The 23276-nt window shown below is 40.0% G+C and overlaps 1 protein-coding gene across 1 annotated transcript in view; it reads right to left on the bottom strand.

Moving 5' to 3' along the window:
* The window catches only part of FNDC3B (fibronectin type III domain containing 3B), a 269959-nt gene extending 247754 nt beyond the window's left edge, over positions 1 to 22205 (bottom strand). The window contains exons 1-2 of the mRNA XM_015564176.1: positions 22184 to 22205; positions 17281 to 17419 (exon numbers count right to left, since the gene is read on the bottom strand). Of these exons, the coding sequence (XP_015419662.1) occupies positions 17281 to 17391 (111 nt within the window). The 5' untranslated portion in view covers positions 17392 to 17419; positions 22184 to 22205. The remainder of the gene's footprint in view (positions 1 to 17280; positions 17420 to 22183) is intronic.
* Between the last annotated feature and the right edge of the window lie 1071 nt (positions 22206 to 23276).

Here is a 23276-nt window from a genome sequence, read left to right as displayed (position 1 = left end):
GAATGCATTAGTAGGTAAACCAAAAACAAAGAAATCAGATGAACCAAAGAGGACATTTTTATACACTGAAATTACACCATTGCCTGCTGAAAATATATACACTCAAAGAGTTCAATAACTACATTTCATGAAATAAGTGTCCTTAGAAGAATTACTACATCACGGTCTTAATTGAGCAATTATTAATGAGTGCCAGAATGGGTCTAGCATTCCTCTAAGCATTAAGAATAGAACCTTAGAAAATACAAAGTTCTGCCCAACTCAAGCTGATAAATGGAACTTGCATGGGGTAGGGATGGAAGGGATCATTTAAATAAAAATAAAACATTTACAGATAGTAGTAAGGGCTATAAAGAAAATACAATGGCATCTTGTAAAAATTGTACATTTCTATTCCCTTTAATTGTATACGGCCTAGAATAAAGAGATTAGATTACAAAAAGAGCTGCTGTTTGCTAAGAATAAAAATATAGCATTAACTTAAATGGAAAAAATGCACAATGTAATATAGATGACCAGAACTAGGTTAAAAGCCTCTTTTAAGGGAACCACAAATGCCAGAGTCTAAAGTTTCAACTACAGGACTTTCAAGATAAAGCCAAGAATATAAAAGACCAAAACTCCATGAAAGCTTAAGTGTAGTTTTCCCCTGGCTAACAGCTACCAAATATCCTTATACATTTGAAGCACCATTATGTTTAAATATTTTAATTGTATTCTATTAAATACATTATTCACATTTGTTGAATACCCAAAAAATGTAATTCTTCTTCCTTTAAAAATTATGTTCACACCCTGGCCGACGTGGCGCAGTGGTTAGAGAATAGGCCTGCAGATCCAGGGGTTGAAGGTTTGATTCCCAGTCAAGGGTGATTACCTGGGATGCAATTCCATCGAGAATTTTGGAAGCAACCAATTGATGTGTTTCTCTCACATCAATGTTTCTCTTCCCTTCCTCCTTTGTTTCTCTCTCTCCCCCTTCCTCCTTTCCACTCTTTCTAAAATATATAGATATAGAGATATAGATACATGGGGGAGGCAAACAATCCATGGGTCTCTTTCACATCTGTGTTTCTCTCTCTGTCTCTCAATGGAAGAAAAATATCCTCGGGTGAGGATTAACAACAGCAAAAAATTATGCCCACTGAGAACAAACTTTGGTTCCTGTCATCACCATTTCAGGGTGAATTCTTGTAAAAACTGTCCATCAAGTAAGGTACAAGCCCTTTCTAACCCTCAATTCCATCCATGTGCCCCATGTTCCCAAACTGGGCTCTGGCCACACTAATAAGGAATCAACAGCTTGGGCTACGTTTCACCTAATCAGCCCTCCCCTGAATGTGCTTTGCACACTGAATCTAGAATGTCTCCTTCCATTTAGATACAGCTACCTCGGGTCTGGTTTTGACTGCTGAGACAGAGCAACACAGTCCATGCTGATGTGCTTAATTAATGCCACACAACTCTGGAAAGCTGTGCACTGAGCCTAAGCAAACAGCTCTGTCAGAATCTCAAGGCCAGTCAAGAAACATATTTAACTGCCTATATTCCAATATTCTTCTATTTTTTAAAACTCATTTCAATGTTGGGCACTTTATCCATTTAACGCTGTTCTGCTAACTTTATTCATTTAACACTGTTCTACCCCTTAACACATAATCAAGCAATAATGTGCCCATGAAGAATGTTCTCATCCTTATAACAGAAAATCAGTTCCTTATACTTTGTCATTAAATATTCTAAAATTAACAATTTTAATTATTATACTTTATATTAATTACTTAAAATTAATACTAATATTGTCTGTTATTTTGTGCCCAGTACTGTCAAACCAGAAGTAAATATAACTATGTAATATTCTAGGAATTTGGAAGGATTTTGCAGAAGAGAGAGAAATATTTCCCACTTCATGCCATTGCAGAGTATGTTATCACTTATTCAGGCCTTGACTTTGCATTGATTATTAAGCTTATTTAAATCAATACTTAATGCAATTATTGAACCTTTGATTATTCAACGAAGATTTGCTGAGTAGTTACTATGTACCAGGCACTTTATTAAGCATTGATAATTCTAAGATGAGAAAGATGAAATCCTACCCATTTGTGTGTTGGTTCAACAGTAGAAAATACAATTAACTGTCATAAAATATGATTATTTGCTAGTAAGTGCTATGGAAACTGAAGAAACTATGAAGAAATCAGGAAAAGTTATAGTTGGGAGTAACATTTAAAATGGGACTGTGAGACCTCAATTAAATAAGCAAAAGAACAATTACACAAGCAAATACATGGTATAATGTGTTCAGAATTCAGATGTGCTAGAATTTCAATCTCATCTCATTTCAGTTTCAATTCATTTCTAAACTAATCACTTAAAAGTCAACTAAGATGCCCAAGATACAAGATGAGAGGAGTAAATCAGAAAGATCACAACCTAATAAATTTAATTTAAAAAAATAAAACAAAAAAGAAAGACTACAGTTGAGTCCCAGCTCTGGTAGGTAATACACATTATCTTTCAAACCAGGTATTTTCTCAACTGAAAAAATAGATAATACCTACCCCGTATGTGTGCTTAAGAAACAGGGCAACCCTAGTATAGTCCTATTACAAGGCCTTACACATAATATGTGCTCAGTAAATAACTTTTATTCATATTCCTTTTTCTTTAAATTTCTACCAGTGGCAAATCTCAGTTAATAAAAACGTGGCCTCTCATAACAGAGTATGTATAAAGAAAAAATTTTACTGAATCTGCCATATTTCATGTTCTCAATAAGATCTAAAACCAGCCAATGCTCACCTCTGACCAAATTTTCTGTTTGGGAAACATTCTGGCTTTCACCTCCCAACTGATTCACATTCCAGGGTCTGTGCAGCTTCCGTGGATCCCAGCAACAACAGTGACTTTGGAATCCATTCACTGAAGTTCTGAAATCTAAGCCCTTTATATCTACAAAATGGTTTGAATTACTTGGAAATGCTTCTAATTAACATTATCATAATGAAAGCCAGCAATAAAAAGTAATAAAATAACACCACAGTGTGTGGAAATTTCCTATTAAGTGCTCAGAACTCCAGAAGAAGACCCTTTTCTGACCCATAAGCTGCCTCCTCAAAGCACACAGGAAGAATTAAACTTGGCCAGGGGCACCAGTCATTTGCCTTTACAAACACTTAAGCAACTAAGTTGAGAGGTTATGCACCATACAATTCAGGAGAACTGAATTATACAGCTGGATGCTTAAGACCATTACAAAGTTTAAAGAAAAAGTCCAGATTTGGGGTTTTCAGGCAAGCAGACTGAAAACATTCTTCAAACATGTAACGCTTGAAGATTTTCCTTTCTACATTTTAGTCCTAGAGCTTTGTAAGCAACTGTTGGAAAGCTCAATGCATTTACACTCAGTCTTGGAAGAATGACATCCCTGAGTGCATACACATGCTGACTTGTACAAATGAACATATTATTCCAATTCTTCCCTCATTCTGCACCAAGTCCAAATGCGGGGCTGACACTAGTCTCTGCAGACGACGCAGGAAAAACGTGACAAAGATTTTCCAGCCAGTCCCTCCCCTCCGTGCACGCCCTCAGCACATACAGGCACACAGCCGATTCTGTGCACGGCTGTAATTCAGGGCCAGTTTATGCACCATGACATCAGCACAGTATAAGGAGCCAAGTTTAAACTTCATCTGGGACACATAATGTCCAGGCACACTGTGACTTCTTTTGTTTATATACACCGACTAAATATGTTCTGGTGGTAAATGAACTAACTCTTAAGATTGATTTCCCGAGGCCTCCAAAACAATATTCTGCACCCCTGAAGCAACTCCCTGTCTCTAGTTCTCTTTCCAAAGCTATGTGTAAGTGATTTTTAACAGAACCCTTGATTTTGAAATACATAATTAACATCTTGAGGAGAGTCAAAGTCCAAGAAGCCCTTCATCAATCTAAAAAAAAAAGGAAATGGCTAGCAAAAGGGTGTGGTATCACAGCTCATGATACAAATACTGGGTGACACAATTCTGTGTCCCAGAGAACAGGAATACCCAGAGGTGAGAGATTTAAGAAGTGCTCATACAGCAAAGTGGCCTTTTTTTTCTCTTTCAGGACCAATTTGGATTTTTTTTTCCATTTTTATTCTGGCATTACTTCATAGAAATAATTACAAATTCAGAACAGAAAACAAACAATTTTATAGGTTCAAGTTTTACAAGTTTTTAGATTTCTTAAGACACAAAAACTGTGCCTCTGGGGTGATGTAATTCTTGAATGAAAATGAAACGCTGGATCTGGGAGGAAAAGAAGGCAGACAAAAAGGGCCCCTCCTAGCTCCCAGGGTGAGTTTCCACAGGAGAGGAATGCCTGCTACCCTGCCTGCTCACCACCAGCTCAGCAGCTGCTGACCCCAAAGGGAACCACTCCCCTGCTGCTAATCTCAGGGAGACAACTATTCCCCAAGGAAAGAAAGGGAGCAGCTCCATGAGCTCGGCCTCAGATGACTTCACTCCCAACTCCTCCTCCAAACTCAACTGCTGCCTCCAGGCCTCAGACACTACCAGGACTGCTCAGTCTGCACTTCGCAGCAGCTCCAGAGTCGGAATCTCTGCCACCTTCCAGAGCTAACATGAAGGTCATATAATAAACAGGAGTACTCTTCTTTGTGAACTCGACCACGTACTACTGGGCAGAACCCAGTCCCATGTCTCTCCAGATGGTTTACCTGCACAGGACAACAGAGATATGCCTAACCCAGCAACCCTACCCTTCCTGAAAGGTAGGACATAAGTGGATTCCAATACCAGTGCTGTCATTTGCCAGCTGCAAGTACTTAACCTTTCTGCCCTCTGGTTCTGTCTGTAAAAATGATCATCGCCTTGTAGGGTTATGATTACTGGATGAAATGATGTATAGAAGTGCTTAGCACCATTACTAGCACCTCAGGCCCTCAAATAGTTACTATTACTTCCCTCCACCATAGATGGAACAAAGAAATCAAACAGAAACCATTCTTTCCAACAATTTGACTTACTGCCCACAAATAACCGCTTAACTAAAAGTTGAAAGCAAGCTTACAAAGTAACATTTGAGTTTGAGGTGAATAGCAAAAATTTATGTAGACACTGGGAATTCATTCAGTGTCAAAAAGCAAATCTTTAATATATCTTTTACATTGTTTTTAAGGCACTAAAATCTCTGGAAGAGTCAACCTTACAAATCTTTTATCCTCTACTTCCTGCTTCGTTTTAGAATAATTGTTAGAAGATGAACTACTGCCACCCTCCAAAGAAGGAGCACACATGTGGTGTGAGGCTATCTTCAGGGCTCCTCAGTACAGGTGCTTTGAAGTCCCAAGTCAGCTTGAAGTGGCACCGTGTGGAGAGGCAGACAATACAGTGGCAAAGCTCTCAGTGCCTGACCATGAGTAAACTACTTTAAAGACAAGAAAAGGGAAGACTCCCAGAAGGAAACTGAATGTGAACACCCATCTATGAAAGGATAATGACTTCTATTACCCAACTACATTCTCAATTGGTTTCCTAAGTCTTTAAAACGGATATTACTCACAGACAAGGGTATATGTCAGCCTAAGGTCTGATATCCCATTTCAACAGTTAGAAGGAAAAAAATGTTACCATTTCTTTCTAATTCATATTATATTAATATTTTATACTAGTGGCCTGGTGCACGAAATTCGTGCACATTAAAAGGGAATTAATTAGAGGAAATATTTTAATATTGCTATTTGCCCATTCTCTATAATAGAAGTGTCAGAGATGAAAAATTAGTAAAATGTATATGAAAATCTCCCTCCTGTCAGAGTCTGGGGTGCACCACAGGACCCAGAGTCAAGTCTCCGCCCACCTGCACGTGGCTCAAAATCTCGCCAGACCGAGACCCGACCAGCCCCACCCCCATTGGGCAAGAACCAGACCCAGCCAGTCCCACCCCCGTCAAGCCCCGGCAGGCAGGAGGGCATGACCTCAGGTCCCCTGTCCCAGCCCGGCACCACCCAGCCTCAAGTCCCTGCTGATCGGTTGTTATGGCATCACTGTGTGATGACCATTTGCATATTAGCCTTTTATTATGATGATTACTTTATTTTCAGTCATAACTAAAGTCACCAAGTAAATTATAAAGAAAAACAGTCATTCATTAAGGGTATTTTTTATATGGCCTTTTTGCCAAGGTGATGAGAATTAAGATCGGTCTTAAGAGGACCCATTCTAAATACATCAAAATAAAAAGCTTCTGTACAACAAAAGAAGCCAACAAGAAAACAACAAGAAAGCCCACTGCATGGGAGAACATATTTGCCAATGTTATCACTGATAAGGGTTTAATCTCCAACATTTACAGGGAACTCATACAGCTTAACAAAAGGAAGATAAACAACCCAATCAAAAAATGGGCAACAGACCTAAATAGATACTTTTCGAAAGAGGACATAAGGAAGGCCAAGAGACATATGAAAACATGCTCAAAGTCACTAATCATCCGAGATATGCAAATCAAAATGACAATGAGGTACCATCTCACACACCTGTCAGAATGGCTATCATAAACAAATCTACAAATGACAAGTGCTGGAGAGGATGCGGAGAAAAAGGAACCCTCATGCACTGCTGGTGGGAATGCAGACTGTGCAGCCACTGTGGAAAACAGTATGGAGTTTCCTCAAAAACTAAAAATGGAACTCCCATTTGACCCAGTAATCGCACTTCTAGGAATATATCCCAAGAAACTAGAAACACCAATCAGAAAGGATATATGGACCCCTATGTTCACAGCAGCACAATTTACCATAGCTAAGATTTGGAAACAGCCTAAGTGCCCATCAGCAGATGAGTGGATTAAAAAACTCTGATACATCTACACAATGGAATACTATGCTGTGGTAAAAAAGAAAGAATTCTTACCATTTGCAACAGCATGGATGGAACTGGAGAGCATTATGCTAAGTGAAATAAGCCAGTCATAGAAAGATAAATATCACATGATCTCACTCATTTGTGGAATATAATGAACAACATAAACTGATGAACAAAATCAGATCCAGAGACAAAGAAGCATTGATCAGACCATCAAACCTCAGAGGGAAGGTAGGGGAGGGTGAGGATAAGGGGAAGAGATCAACCAAAGGAATTGTATGCATGCATATAAGTCTAACCAATGGACACAGACACTGGGTGGGGGGAAGGGATGAGGCATGAATGGTGGGGTGAAGGGCAATGGGGGAATAAGGACACATATGCAATACCTTAATCAATTAAAAAAAAAGAGAACCCATTCTGTCAACACAAAACAATTAAACTGGTCAAAACAGAAAAAATGAATGAGTTGTATAACTCTGTCCCGCTTAGCTACCAAGCAACTTCACTAACCAAAGCACATGTTTCAGTGTGCCATAGTTTCTCCCATGAACTCGAAGGACAACTCAACATCCTATGTAATAAAGAGGTAATATGCAAATTAACCCTCACACCCTCACAAGATGGCTGCCGATGACCAGGCCAGCAGGAGGGTTAGTGAGGGACAACCCAACGAATGAGGACGACCAAACAACTGAACTGCAGGCTGTGTGGGGTGACCAGACCAGCAAGGGTGTGGATAGTTGGGGGTGACCAGGCTGGTGGGGGGCGCAGTTAGGGGTGACCAGGCCAGCAGAGGGGGGAATTTGGAGTCAACCTAGCTGGCAGCGGGGGGCCATTAGGGGTGACCAGGCTGGCATGGGGGTGGGGAGTTAGGGGCAATCAGGCTGGCATGCAGAGGCAGTGAAGGGTGATCAGGCCAGCAGAGGTGGGAGGGGCAGTTAGGGGCGACCAGGCAGGCAGGCGAGCGATTAGGAGCCAGCAGTCCAGGATTGTGAGAGGGATGTACAACTGCCAGTTTAGCCCTAACCCCCGGGATCAGTCGGGCATCCCCCAAGGGTTCCCAGATTGGAGAGGAAGCAAACTGGGCTGAGGGGGACCCCCCACCCCTGGCATGAATTTCATGCACCAGGCTTCTAGTTCCAATATAAAGACCAAAGGAAATTTTTTAGTGAAGTAACATGCTTCACTGATGAATTCTGGAAGATTTTTTTAACAACCCCTCCTAAATATTAAAAGTCATGTACTAGTAAGATAACTAGGTAACAGCACAAGTCCATTTCTTTCCAAATATAAATTTTGACTCGTATAAATTGATTGCCCTTTTTTAAAATAATAGAACAGGAACCCTAAAGACAGCTTGACTGATATAGTCTCTGGTCAACCTGCCCCCAAAACTAGACCCCCAGTTCTCTGCTATCTCCATTTACCTGCCCAATGATTTGCAAAGCAGAAACCCTGGCAAAGTAATTTTCTAAATGCAGGCTGTCCATTTTATCCAAGTGCACATCTACTGCAAGAATAAAAGAATCAGCAACAAAGAGTGGATCCAGGAGAGGCAGGGTCAAATTAATTGCTCCAGTTAATGATTGTGCTAAACATTTTAACAGTAGAGCTGACCAAAAGATTATTAAGAGGCCTAATTCTGGCCAATCCCAATTAAAATGAAGAAACTAATGTAATCTGAAGGTAGCTAAACCCCAAATCACCTAGATACAACACTGCAGCACTTCAACAACTGGCTCCTTGGCAGGCTGTTTATTTTTGGCAATTGCATCTGGATCTTAGAGATTAATGTTACTAACTTTATGCAGTTTGATCACTATTGTCACGTTTGGAGTGTAACATATATAATTTATATGTAGTCATATTTTTAGACAAAAAAGAGCAGAGTCTGCCTACATGAAAACAATTATGTGCAAACATATGTCTTAACACATTCTGGATGAAGAATTGCCCCATCTTTTCTTCCTCTGTGTGGGTCTGTATATTTTTACTGCACTATGAGATACATCAATGGCTATCACATCGTATTCAGTGTGACCAATACACATTTGCAAAAAAAAATAAATAACAGAAATTAGAGGTTTGGAGTCTACCAAATTTAATTTTATTCAAGGAGAAAGTTAATATAGAAGTGATTTAAATAAAAAATGCCTCCTCTAGGTAATGCCAGGAAAAGATTACTTTAAAAAATTTCTATTTCAATAAGTACTTAGAAGACTTGATTCTTGGAAACTGTAAAAAAGATTATAAACACAAGTACTTGCATCTCTGCCCTTGGAACGCTGATACCTCGCATCTGTGTTTAATGCCCCCTAACTAGTCTGTAAACACTGAAACCAAGGCGCCCGGTTGTTTGTTCTGCCCTTCCTATGCTTTCGTGAGGCTCAATGTGGCACTGTTTAGGGGCTCGAATACTGTTCACTGAAGAGCTGAGGCCAAAAAAAACAACACCTGGGCCCTAACTTGTAAGACATAACTGACACCCTTGGACAAAACCATGTGGACCAAAGCCCACACTAGTTCATTTTACAAGTCATAAAGAAAATAGAAAACTAGGAGGCTTAAAATCGCTTCATCAGTGTGATACACATGAGTGTGCCAGAAAAAAAAATTAAATATTTTTGTTACATGTAAATCACAACATGCATGAACACAAGATGTAATTTCAAAGGTAAAAAAAGTTAACAATTTCCCGGTTCCAAACTCAGATGAGCATGGAGCCCAGGCCAGTTGGGAAACGGAGTAAAGAGCACAGAGTGGGGACTGAGGATGACATTCCCCAACTAAAGCAGCAGCTGCTACTTTCTGCCAGTCAATTGTTAAGTGTGCAGACTAGCCTGGTGTTAACAGATCTTCTGGGTTTTCCAGATAAACAGAGAGATCTAAAACTGTATGTAAATCTTCCAATTTTTAAATATTGGCACTTTTTTTGTTACCTATAAAGGTTTTTTTAAAAGCCTATATGACAAATGTACCACATAGACTTCAAACCCCGATCCAGATTTTGTTCATTTCATTCATCCTTCGTCTCTTCTGAAGGATTTACTGAATGCTACCTCAGACGCCAGGCAAAGTGTGAACAAGAGACACAGTCCCTGTTCTCCCAGAGTTTACAGGGCAACTAGACAAAGAGTGCACCATGCTGAAAACAATCATAAAGGTAAAACCACTGGGGAGTTTAAAATTGCCATTATTTTGCAGTGCAACCTTGCCATGCCAGTGTTTTTCCTTAATCCTCTTCTTTTTGAAGGCAGCTCAATTTCTACCATTTGAAGGATACTGACTACATCTTGTATCTTATTATTATTGCCTTCGGCTAATTAAATTCTGAAGTGTCTCTCAACCCAGACAGCTCAGAGCTGTCATAATTATATGGCATATGTCATAATTATTGTGGGTGCCAAATTTAACAACACCCTCTGATAATATGGCATCAACATTTTCCTTTATGAGACTGAGATTATGCATAGACTATGCCTTTTCGGCAGCCTTTCTAGTGAACAGAATTTTGGCAAACTCAAGGCAGAGAGGATTGTAAAATGAGACTACAGACCGGGATAAACTCACACCCTTTTTACAGTCAAAAGGAGGCCCTTCGAGGCAGGGGTGGTGCCTGTGCTGCTGGACTGTGGCTCTGGTTGAGGGATGCTCACAATCTGAACGTCTGCTGACTCAGTAATTCTGAGGAACAGACATCAAGAGGCCGAGGGTGGACCCCAGGCTGGATGTACCAGAGGACAGCCAGATTCACTAACAACAATGCTGAATAGAAAAGATTACAGAAAAGAGATCATAGAATGTACAGATATAGTCTGTTCAGGGTGCCACTAATATTAGCTCTCCACTGAAGTATGCTATCCCTACAGGCTGTTCTCATTTCATAAAACAGAAACTGATTACATTACATGCAAAGCTTGAATAACAGTCCTAGACTTCACTTTAAGTTCACTTCTGTCCACACTCAGCCTCCCCACAGACACTTTCCCTAGCCTGGTCTGTGCTGCCTGCCTATCCCACTCCCTGCTCCATCCCTCTTCTGTGGTCCCAGGACACTATTATATTCCCCAATCCAAGCACCAGAGATGTGTAAATGCAGCCCCTTGGGTATTAAATGACATTTTGCTCCCCAATTAGATTGCTCATTCATTTATGGCAAGAACAGTGTCTTATTCACCTTTGTGTCACCAACACCTAATACAATGCTGGCATAGAAGACATTTGATAAATGCTTATTAAAATGAACAAATCTATTATTTAGTCACTCCTTAATTCAGTCATAAATCCTACCCCCTCAATCCTCCTTTCTACTCGAAATCTCAAAGAGACTGACAATATCTTGACACCAGAGGCCTTTATAAGTTTGAGTGGTAGAGAATGTGGAAGGTAGTTTGCAATAATAATTTTCTTTCAACATTTGCACAAGTTACACATTTCTCTACATCTTGGTGCCGAAGAATCTGACCCAAGACTGAGCTTCCCCATACTTGGTTTTCCAAACCCAACATTTGACCAGCCTCTTTCTACTTTCAAGCCACGCCCCAGCTTCTAAATAGGATTCTATCATTAAAGGAGCTGTTCTATGTCATTCAGCAAAAGCTACAGCCTTTTTTTAACTGCCAGTCCCATTCTCATTTGAATATCCTTCTTTTTCCTGGGCAAACTTCCCAAGAACTGTTTATTCATTTTTCTACACCACACTGAGAGCGAAAACTCTTTCTGGGTCCTTCTGACACAGTGGCTATCTGTGTGTTTAAAGAGTAAACCTGTGTGGTGAGAGGATCTGAACTACTGAATGCAAGAAGGAAGCTGTCAGGGGAAGAGTTATTAAGAAGATATCAACCAGAACAGAAGAGGTCACTGGATTAGTAGGAGAAGCACAGTTGATGTAAAAGACACGCCAATGACGAGCACCATCTGAACGTGGAAAGTTTTAATATGTTTAATGTGCTGTCTGGAAATGCGTAGTCCAAAGAATACTCCAGGAAAAGTCTGGCTGTGTATTCTGTCCAGGGGAAACACAGACTTCCAAAGAGAAGAAACAAAAGGGGGGAAAAGCCTCACTCTCAATAAAATGACATGCTAAGTGCTGAGCAACAGGAATAGGCAAAGTCAAGAGAATTGCACATGGCTGAGACAGCTTTAGCCTCCTGTCTTCCAGGGCAAGCTTGTTAACATGCTATCCTGAGCTGGCAGAAGAGACAAGCTTTCTGTTTATATTTAAGGAGAGCTACTTCCTGAAGAAGCATAAGGAACACTCATTAGCAATCAATATTCTGCACGTTTAAAAGAAAAACAGAGACATAAGTATGACAAACAAAACATGTGCTACGTGCCCTCTAAGATGTGTTAAAGGCTAGCTAGTCAGGACCAAGAGACATTTAATTCTATTTCCACCCCACAGCCCCTAATCAATACATACATGAGAAGAGTCCCTAAGAATATGAGAATATTGCCCTAGCAGGTTTGCTCAGTGGTTAGAGCGCCGAGTCATGAACTGAAGGGTCTCAGATTCGATTCCAGTCAAGGGCACCTAACTCGGTTCCAGGCTTGGGTTTGATCCCCACCCCCGGTCAGGGCAAGTGCGGGAGGCGACCAATGGATGCGTTTCTCTCACATCAATGTTTCTCTCTTTCTTCTCTCCCCCTTCCTCCCACTCTCTAAATATCAATGGAAAAAAATATCCTCGGTGAGGATTAAAAAAAAAAGAAGAAAAGAAAGAAAATGAATACAAAGTGGCATGTGACCACCCTCCTGAAGGTTATAAATGTCACAGATTAAATTAGCAAATCAAGAAACGCTATGTTAACACTTCTGTTCTGAACCTAATAATTTCCTTATTTAACTAGTGGCTGCTATAATTATTCCTCAGAGATTATTAAAACCAATAAAAAAGTTGGAAATTGGACTGATGTTTACTCTTTAATGCTCAAAATTAGCTGCTACATTTTTAAATCTCCAAGATGTGCTAAAAGTCAAAGACAGTTTAATTAATATACCATTAGATTCTGAAAATGTCAACATAGGCTCTGATACTCTGATTACCAGAGGGCATGCACTATAAATTATACTGCCACACACAAAAACTCTGATCAAAACCTGATTTTTTTATAACTCAAGAATAATATAGCTAGCATAGTAAGAGAAGCAAACTTTATTTAGCTGTGTTACCTATTCAAAGTAGAAGAAATTATCGTGAGAAGCAGAGGTGTTTTATTTACAAAACAATAGTTCAAAATAAAGTGTTCAATTTCTCTCCTAGGTACATAACCAAGAGAAATGAAAGCATGCACATAAAGTTCACAGCAGCATTATTAGTAGCCAAAGAGTGAGACACCCCAAACGTCCATCAATTGATAAGTGGATAAATAAAACGTGTGTGGTATATCTATCCAATGGAATGTTTTTTGGCAAAAAATAAGGTCTGAAGTCCTCATACATGCTACAATCTTATTTCACGGAATGATTTCGTTTACATAAACTGTCCAAGGTAGGCAAATTATCTACAGAGACAGAAAGCATTAGTGGTTGCGTAGGAACTGGGGAGAGAAGGGAATGGAGAGAGACTGCTACAGGATTTCTTTTTAGTTTGATTAAAATGTTCTAAAATTAACTGTAGTCATAGTTGCACAATTCTGTAACAGAGTAAATTCCACTGAACTGTATACTCTACATAAGTGAATTACATAGCAAGCGGATATACTATCTCCATAAAGCCATTAAGTAAAGCTGTTAAATTGCTCTCTGTCCATAGTATGCTTGTTATTGCTGCTGTTGCTCATTATTTGGTTGGTAATATATATTTTTTTAAATCTTCATTCATAATAAGGATGGCTTTTCATTTTAAGCATAGAACCCTCCTTTTCCTGCTACCTATATAAAATGACAACCCAAGGATTCAAACTTCACATGACTTCAGTCAATGAAAATTACCAGTCTCTTAGTTTGAGAGCCAGAACAGAGCAGAGAAGCCTGCCAAGAACTCATACTAATTAAATTCTAACCAACAGGGCAGAGATCAGGAGAGCGGCTGTGGGGACAGAAGAGCTTTCTCATAACTGTGGTGGTTCTTTTGCATACACAGAAACTAGAATGTCCTCTGCACAGCTGCAAAGTATTAAGAATGCTGTAAACACTGACAAGGTAAGCTTCACCATACAGACTCCTAACAGAAATGCAGAGGCAGGGCCCCGCAGCCAGTGGACGGCTCTTTACAAGAGTCTGCTTTGTGCGGTGGCTCAAGTGCGGCCTCCCTTAAAATGTCATCCCTCCCGCATGGGTCTGCTGGACAATGCCTGCAAGGTCCATCACTGAAGCCATAATCCTGTGGCTCCAGAGGTCCTTGTTAAGATGAAAAGGTGTTGCCTCAGAGGCACAGCACAGTAAAAGCCTCTGAAAACATTAGAACAGGTCATTCTCTCCGATGTTTCTGGTGCCTGATCCTTGAACACAGAGGCCCTGAGCAGCACACCACACGGGCTCCTAAGAGCAGGCAGCAAAGACCCACAGATGCCCCAGGCCAGCACTCAGAACTCACACAGTCCAAGACTCTTGGATCCTTGGGCCCTCACCTTTGGTCCTTGCCCTTTTGGTGATCTCTATCCCTTTCATCTTTCTTTACCTTCTGTCTGGCATTTCTCCATCATTGATTTTGCTTGCTCCTTGAGTCAGTTTTCCCCTTGTGCCTTCGCCCAGGTTCCACACACAGGCCCAGAGGACTTGGCCACACTTAACTAGGCCAAAGGTAAATGTTAGGAGGCTTGAGGAAATAAGGAAGATACAGGGTGGGGACTCTGGGTCAGAAAGAGGAAGAAAACTGTCAGGCACATACCCACTGCCCAGGCTGAGCCATAGTGGCAACAGAGGCAACCTCAATGTGTGATAATCCCTAGGTTGGTCCTGCCGAAAGATGTTCCGAACACACTCTGCCCACTTAACAATTATGACCTATTATGGAAATTTAGGGTTAATGCCCACATAGTTCGGCCCACATAACCTATAAATTTTAATACTTCTAGCACAAACATATTTACTAATTAGAAACTGAAACATTTCCTCCCAATGAGATTTTTTAGAATAAGTGTACCCCGTTTGAGAAAGCTTGGTATTTGTCTGTTTATAGAACAGGTAGATTTTCCCTTTTTTATCTTTACAGAAAAAGTCCCAGATGAATTAAAAATGTGATTTTATAAACCAAAGTTATTAAGCAGCTTCTAATTAGGTAGATACACAGAGTAGTGGAATACCACAAGGCCTTCTGAGGAAATCCAGTCTTTAGTCATTTCTAGGTGCAAAGGAGATTATTGACTATTGAATAATTCTATAACTAAGGGCTCTGTATGCTGGTTCATAATCTATAAAAGGCTGTTCTGTGCAAACTGAATTACTGAAATGAGGAAGAAATCATCAGAATACTAAAATGCTATCCAGTAACATGGATAGGAGGTCTCAGGTGTCCTAGGTACATGTGCAAACAGGACTACATCTGGGAGACAGAAGATGCTTCTAAGTCTTTTTATATTCTTTTAATTAGTGAAAAGAAGGGAGACCAAGCATTGCATGTTGAAACCATTCATGGTACTTTGAGTACCATGAGTGGCTGGACACAGCAGTGGAAGAATGATGACGAGAAAGTCAAGGGCCCTGGCTCGTGTGGCTCTGTTGGTTGGAGCATTGTCCTGCAGACGAAAGGATGGTGGGTTCGATTCCTGGTCAGGGCAGGGCGTGTGCAGGAGGCAGCCAATTGATCTCTCGCTCTCTCTCTCTCCCTCTCTCTCAAAATCAATTTTAAAATGTTGGAGAGAGAGAGAGAGAGAGAGAGAGAGAGAGAGGCAAAGACTAAACATGTAAGGCTGACAGGCCAGGATACACACTTGGATTTTACTACTGGTGTAACAGGAGTGACATGACACAATGTATGTTTTTAGATCACTCGAAAGACTGCTATGTGGCAAATACTTTCTGGTGGAGTAAAAGGAAAATAAAAGCAGAGAGACCAGTGAGAAGGACTGTCCTATCCTGGTGAGAGATGTTGGCCTAAGTCCAGTAGTGGTGGTGGAAATAAGGTAGACATGGCAAAGTATGGTTTCAGAAATGACCCTCAGATAAAGCCAACAAACTGGTCGGCAAAAGTGAGAAGACCCAGGTGTGGACTCTGGAGTTGAAAGGCAATGAAGGTAAGGAAACAGAGGTTCTGTTGTAAGAAGAGTAGAGATGTAAGGTGGTAAGGTGATGTGGAATCAAGGGAGTGGGGTTTGTTTTGTGGGTGGGGAGAGGTGTAGTTGTTCATGTGTTTAAGATAAAAGATATTATACTATGTTGATGAAAATGATCCAGCAGAGAGAGAGAGAGAGAGAAAGGGAGACTGAGGAGTCAAAAGGGGGATGTCTGCATCACTAGTAAGAAGGGATGAAATGTAGTCAACGGACAGATGTTCATGGAGCAACTATTAGATGTTTCTTGTCCTTAAGAGGTTCACAGTCTAATGCAGAAGAAAATACAAACAAATTATTAAGCAGCAAAATCAGATCCAATAGAGATATATACAAAGTATTAACATACTATGATAGGTAAAGAGAGTTATTGTGCTATGATAGATGGGATGAGGGGAACATACTGATGTAAAAAATAACTGATTAATTTATTTGAATTATTAATATATTTAGGTAAATATTTTTAAGGAATTGTTTCCAATTCTACTTATCATAGAACAAAGACTTTTACTTTTGTGGTTCTAAAAAACTGCACAAAGACAAAATGATATTTAATTAGTGCAAGACTAAGCAAACCCAGTTTTTGTAGTCAATAAGACAAATTTAATGTTATCGGAATAGTCCAGTCTCTAATAATTTACAAAAGTTTTACTTACTGCTTAAATTTTTCCCCAAATGCTACATAGATGAGTTCAAAAATAATCTGTCTGTTCTGTAATGTTGAGCAACAAGCTCTACACGTGGAAGGCCTGCTCTAGGAGCCAGGGTGGACTCACAGGAACCTCTGCATCTTGTCAAGGCCAGTCACCCCCTGGGTAAAGTCAAACCCTGACCCACACTCTCAGTGTCCTGCTCTGGCCAACCAGGCACACCAGTCAAAAGCAAAATATATGACATGAGTAACATTTTATTCCAAAGACTTGTGCATATTTTCAAAATGATTCATTTCAAAAATGAGACTTTTTTATATTCGAGAATATTAACTGGATGAGGTAAGGTTTGCTGTTCTCAAAAACAACAATTTCTCATGTTTTAAAAAATCATATAGTAATTCTACAACAAAAGCACTTACCTCTAAAACTACTCATGTTCAAAAATCACAGATTTTTCCACCTCAAAACAATTACTGGGTTAATGTTTTCCCTTTAGATAATTTGTCTTAAATTCCCTCTTATTACACCAACCTGCTGAGCTGCATCTCCATTCACCAGGTGAGGCATCATGGCTACCTCTCCGTTCAGCAATGGTGGCAATTCCAGAGGGATTTGGTCGGTCATCATCATTGTGACGTACATTCATGGAGAACTTCACTCAACTGGCTCCCTGCAAAAGAACCACCATTTTTTTAAAAAGTACTCAGGACCACAAAAAGTCACCTCTTACAACAATTTAAGTGCTCTGTATTGATGTCAACTGAAACTCAGATTATTGTATGATAGGGTACTATATTCCCGTCAGGCCAAGGAGGGTTAAAGTACATGGAGGAGCCTGAGCTAGGAGACCACAGATAGTCTCCAAGCAGCCATCTGAATGCAACCTCCCATGCCTCAACATTGTCATTTATCTATACATTTTAAAAATATATGAAGAATAGTAACTACCCTACTCCAGGGATCTTTCTCAGGATAGAATGAGATGATGTTTTCAAAAGGCAAAGTGTCTAACAAAAACTGGTGGTATCGTTAGATGTAAGGTAATCATAGAGGAAAAGGTCAACTGGCCTAAAAGGACAGTTTTTCCCTTTTATTTGAATCAAAATACTGTACATAATCAGTTAATTCCAGCAACGAAACAAAGGTTAACTACCTATACTGCAATTGTTACTAATAAATTCCTATTTTAAATTATAACATTCTTACACAAGTACTTACATATTCAGTTATGGCTAAAATTTATGGCACAAAATTTTTTTAACAGCATAGACAAAAAATAAACCAATAAACACATGTGCACTATTTTAAGTTAATTCAAAAACCCACTGTCATATAGTTCAGTTAGATTTTTTATCATTCATAACAAAGTCCCCCAAAATTTCAAATTCCATGGTCTTTTAATACTCGATATCCAAATCAGGCACAGCAGTGGGGCAAATCCTTTAATAATGGCCTCAGATTTATCTTAGGTGTGATAGAAATAAAATATTTCTCCTCATTTTGCACAACTTCCATTCTGAACATTAAATATACTGCCCCAATCCCACTGAAAAGAAACTCCTTCCCTGAAAATATCAAATGATGCATAAAAGCCACCCAATAGATTGTAAACTTTTTATTTTAAATAGGTAAAATTTTACACTATTCATTATAACCCCATTTAGAGAAACTAATTACTTTAAGTACCAAACAGTGAAGTCTTGTCCCAACCAGGGAAGCACATTCTATAATAACAGGTCTTAAAATTCAGTGTTAATAGTACCATCATACTGTTTTATGAGGCAATTACTCAGTTCCTAAGCAAATAAAATTACAAAAGTTGATGCAGGAAACAGATCCTTCCACAATAAAATTAACTAAGACAATTCCATTGACACTATCATGACATCACTGTTTGATTTTGAATAGGACAAATGATAGAGTACTGAGGTCCATTTCAATTTCTTTTCTAACATACCTTATTCTACTAGTGCATGAGGAAAAAAATCGCTGCTTTTCCTCAGATTGATGATACTACACAGGTCTATTTCTTAAGTGTAATGTTTTAATTAATGTTCTTCAAAACTGCAGGTTGGATAAGCAGGGCAGTAATTTAAATTAGTGGTCTGAGGATAAAGGTGAAGAAGCTCTTCATGCTCACTTCTACCTTTTCCTCACTTCTCCCCACGGAAGAGTCCTAAGGTATTTGCTGGTACGATTATGGTACAGATGATGGCTCTGTCTCCTCTCCCTTCTCTGTTACAGTAGCGAGTGCCAAAGCCCTCATCCACGTGGGACAGTCCTGGTCATCTCACAGAGAAACATAATGGTGGAACCTGCTCTCTCTTTTTCCACCCAATAAAGTAGCAGGAGTAAAGTGATCTCAGGGGCTACCCCCTAGGTCCTTTCAGCCCGTAGGTCCTTACATTAGGGCCGGAGGGCAGGAAATAATGACAGAAGTTTAGGGGTTGGGCGGGTGGGGTGGGGTGGAATGGAGGTCCTTAGTCAGAACCTGCTTGGGGTGAGATGAAGCTACTTTTATGCTCCAATTGGTCCAACCTAGCTAACTGTAGTTTTCAATATTGGGGATTGAGATTCAAATTAAATTAACAATGCTATTTTGTTCCTATTACTCACTATTTGTTGGGCAGGGACCACGGGAACTGGGTAGGAAGAGATAATTTTGATCTGATGTAAAATCCAGGCATCCCTGGTCCCCTTCCCCTAATATCAAAGAATGTCTCAACACCAACATTATGTCTCACACCAATGATTTCAATTTAAGAAACCTTCTAGTTGGCATCCTATTAAAACAATGGGACTTGCTATTAATAAGATATACCATCTAACCCCTGTAGGTAGCACTCTTAAGCACAGGTATCAAGTTCAAGTTCAGAAATTAAACTCCAGTTTGCACAAGGTAGCATAGGGTATAGGCCAGTAGACCCACCTATGTCTCATCCTATATTATAAAAGCCCCCCCAGCGACCCAACAGCAGAACGACAGAATGATGCTCAACGCAGGAGCTGCCCCCTGGTGGTCAGTGAGCTCCCACAGTGGGAGTGCCACTCAGCTGACTGGGATGAGCGGCACTCCCGGGAACAGCTGCTTAGAGGGCAGGTCCACAGCCAGCCATTCTCACAGTGGTCAGTCCCCCCAGGCCACACACCCCACCAGTGCATGAATCCCGTGCACTGGGCCTCTAGTGTATACATAGGATGGGAGAGTATGGGGACCCACACAAAGTTGCAAAAAACCCTAAAGAAATCAAGTCCACTGGCACAAATAGATAATTGTATTTGCTTTTAAAAAACTTTATAGGCAACTTTGGGTAACTGTGCCATTAAAAAAAAAAAGCCTGGATCCTTTTTTTTTTTTTTTTACTAGACAATCATAAATGTGCAGAGATTACAGATTATTGGACCAGAGGAGGAGAAGACTGGGAGAACTGTACATTTTTTTGAAGTCACAATCACTATATGCACAAACACTCCTTAGACAAGTTTACAATGGGAACTTATAAACATACACTTGTAATGCCTCAACTCAGCCACCCAATGGAAAAATGAATTAAGCGAATATAAGCCACTGTGAACCTTGCATGAGTCTCACTTCTTATAACCAAATTTGTTGATCTGCTTTTCCCTAGGCCACCAACTTGCTAAAATACAAGGCCTGTTTCCTAAGCCCTAAGAGTTCCACCAAAGGTAAACTATCCTGACGGAAATACAAGGTAAGAGGTTCATATAGTTTACACAGCCAACAATGTTTAAATACCAATTTCTACACTCCATGCACATACAGAGGATACTTTCATTTGCCTGGAACACAAGAGAGAAATAGAAAAAGCAATAAATTATCTCTAGGCAAGATAATGCCCAGCTATTAACAAGATACTGCCTGCCCACCTGTTCTTACATTATCATGGAACAGAAACGATTTAGTGCCATGGACTATAGAAAGGACAAGGGGAAAGGCAGGAAGAATTATAAAAGATACAAAATATAAAACTTAAGATACACAATAGTATCTTTTTGGTTATTCCCTAATGATGAAGGGAGAAAAGTAATTGGTTTTCCAAATACAAACAGAAAGTCAAACTTCAAGTTGTAAATTAGGAAAGCCACTTGTCCCTCACATTGACAATAAAACGTTAGGTTGGGCCTGGAAACTTGGGAAGGCTTACCATGCATCAATCATTCAATGACAGTTCCCCCCCAAAAAGTGAGTCTGCTCTGTTTTGACTGGTAAGCTAGACAAAAACTACAGGTGTACTCAATTGCAACAGGTGTGCCTCAACCCCAATGCTTAGAAAATGAGACATACCCGAAAAAGCTGACAATACTTTCAAAATGAAATTTAAAGGTAAAGCTATGAATGTGGAAGGTCTACTATCCAAATACTTAACTCTAAGAACCAAACTAACTGGGTCTGTAATGATTATGGATGGAAACCCCACATTTCCTACTTCATTATGTTTTCTTAGGGATGTAGGATCATGGTTTATAACAATAGTGCGTTCAGCCCCAGGATGTGGTACTAGAGGGTTTTTGAAGCATTTTGACCTAATGTATCCAGAGAAATTCATCCCTAATTTGAGTTATGTTTAATTTGTATGTTTTATTCTCTCTTCCTCATTAGGTAGCACCACAATCCACACCCCTTAAATATGAGAACCATATCCTAAATTTGCTCTCTTACATATTCCTGGGCTCAGAAGCCAGTCTGTCAGCTCTGTGCACACCGAGAGGATGGGTCTCTGGCGGGGTCTCAGAAATGCCCCCTGTGCCTTACCCCACTGTCCTGGACCACCTGCTGATTATCAGCTCTGAGGGAAACTGAGTGGAGAAGCGTGATCTCTGGATAACTGAGCTGTAATTGTTTCTCATTTCAGTCAGAAAGCCTCAGGAGAAACCAGCCTGACAAAATACTCATTTTCCTGGTCTGGGTTCCTTCTGACCTGGACAGATGTATACAAATATACATCTGGCCAAACCTACCCCAGAACTCATGCATTTTATTCAAGGCTATCCCACATCCACAACTGTCCTCCTCACACACAACAGAGTTCTTATAAGGAATGAATCCATTCTTTAAACCATTGTACTTCACAAATAAAGAATAAGTGTGCTATGAAACTCAGAACAAATACAAAGGAGATTATCTCTATTACAATGCCTTTTTCTATTCCTCTGATTTTTTTTCTTTTATCACCCAAAGTTCCAAGATTTCACTCCTATTCTTTATTTTGTTCTTACCCATACTGCCATTTCAAAGAATCTGGTAACAACCACAGGCCCTCACAACCTTTCCCTCTAACCACACATCCTAACACTAAAACCACAGCTGCTTCATGCCCTGCAGTTCTGTTCTTCTGATTGACAGAGAAAGGACGCCCCGTGAGTGCTGTGGTTAGCTTCCCTCCCTCCTAAGAGAGAGCAAGTTATTTGTTACCTTCATTACCTATGAGCAAGACCCAGCATTACTAAATGAACTCCTGCACTAATGGCGGGGTGGGGGCGGGGCTCTCTGAAACACAAAATGAACAGATCCCCAGTGTTAGTAAGACATTCAATTCCATCCAAATAGGCCCCAAAGCTTTTAGAGAACACCTTACTTCAAAAGGATATTACAAAGGGCCTTTAGTTTTTACATTACTCTAGGCAAGTGGCTTATGACTTTTTCCTCTTACTTTCCTTCCCCCACTCCAAGTCTGAAAAGGTTTTCCATGGTAGTTTGGCCCCAGCCTACACTAAGACACATACTGGCCAAGTTCATGAAAAACCTGATTCTCAGGAGAGAGCTGCAGATCCATTTCCAAAGGCCAGAAAAAGCAATTATATACTAGGAAGAATTTCTAACTTGAAAAAAAAACCAAAGGCCTAATCACTGATGGGAGGGTTTTAAGTCTGTGAACCTGGCCTTCAAATGAGTAACAAAATGTCCTGGTCTTCACTCCATGGGCCGGTGACCCAAGTTTCCTTACATTAACTTAAGATGTGAGCTCCAAGTACAGCACACAAATTAGTTTCAGATGACAGGAGAAAAAGAAACAGAAACGTCACACACTCCAAGGAACAAAGTCTAACCACGCGAACTAAAGGAGCTGGCCCAGCAGGGTGCACGGGAGAGGATGGCTCCCTGAACTGACTCTCCGGTCAGCACGGAGGCACAGGTTCCCAAGCTCGCTTCACCTACATCCTTATGTGGCTCTTACTGACTTCCAGACTATCCCACGGAACGTTTAAAAGGTAAATGTGGTAAGGGAGCCAAGCAGAAGAATGCACATGATCAGTTTTAACTTTTGCTTCCATTCTGTAATTCCAAAGGCATTTGCAAAAAAAAACAAAGGGGTGTCCTTGATGTATGGGAAATGGGTGGAAACCCATCAACTACGGAGACCTTCCAACAATTAACTAAATTTAAAAAACTAATAAATGTTAATAAATAAATCATCTTCAGAATTCATAACACTAAAATTAACTGTAATCCCATGAGGCTTGCATCTTTTCCAATAAAATATAGATTAACCAGTCACCTTCACTTA

Source organism: Myotis davidii, unplaced genomic scaffold (genome assembly GCF_000327345.1).
Source record: "Myotis davidii unplaced genomic scaffold, ASM32734v1 scaffold115, whole genome shotgun sequence".
NCBI classification, from domain to species: Eukaryota; Metazoa; Chordata; class Mammalia; order Chiroptera; family Vespertilionidae; genus Myotis; species Myotis davidii.
Note: the sequence above shows the minus strand (reverse complement) of the source record. Positions and strands in the feature narration are given on the sequence as shown.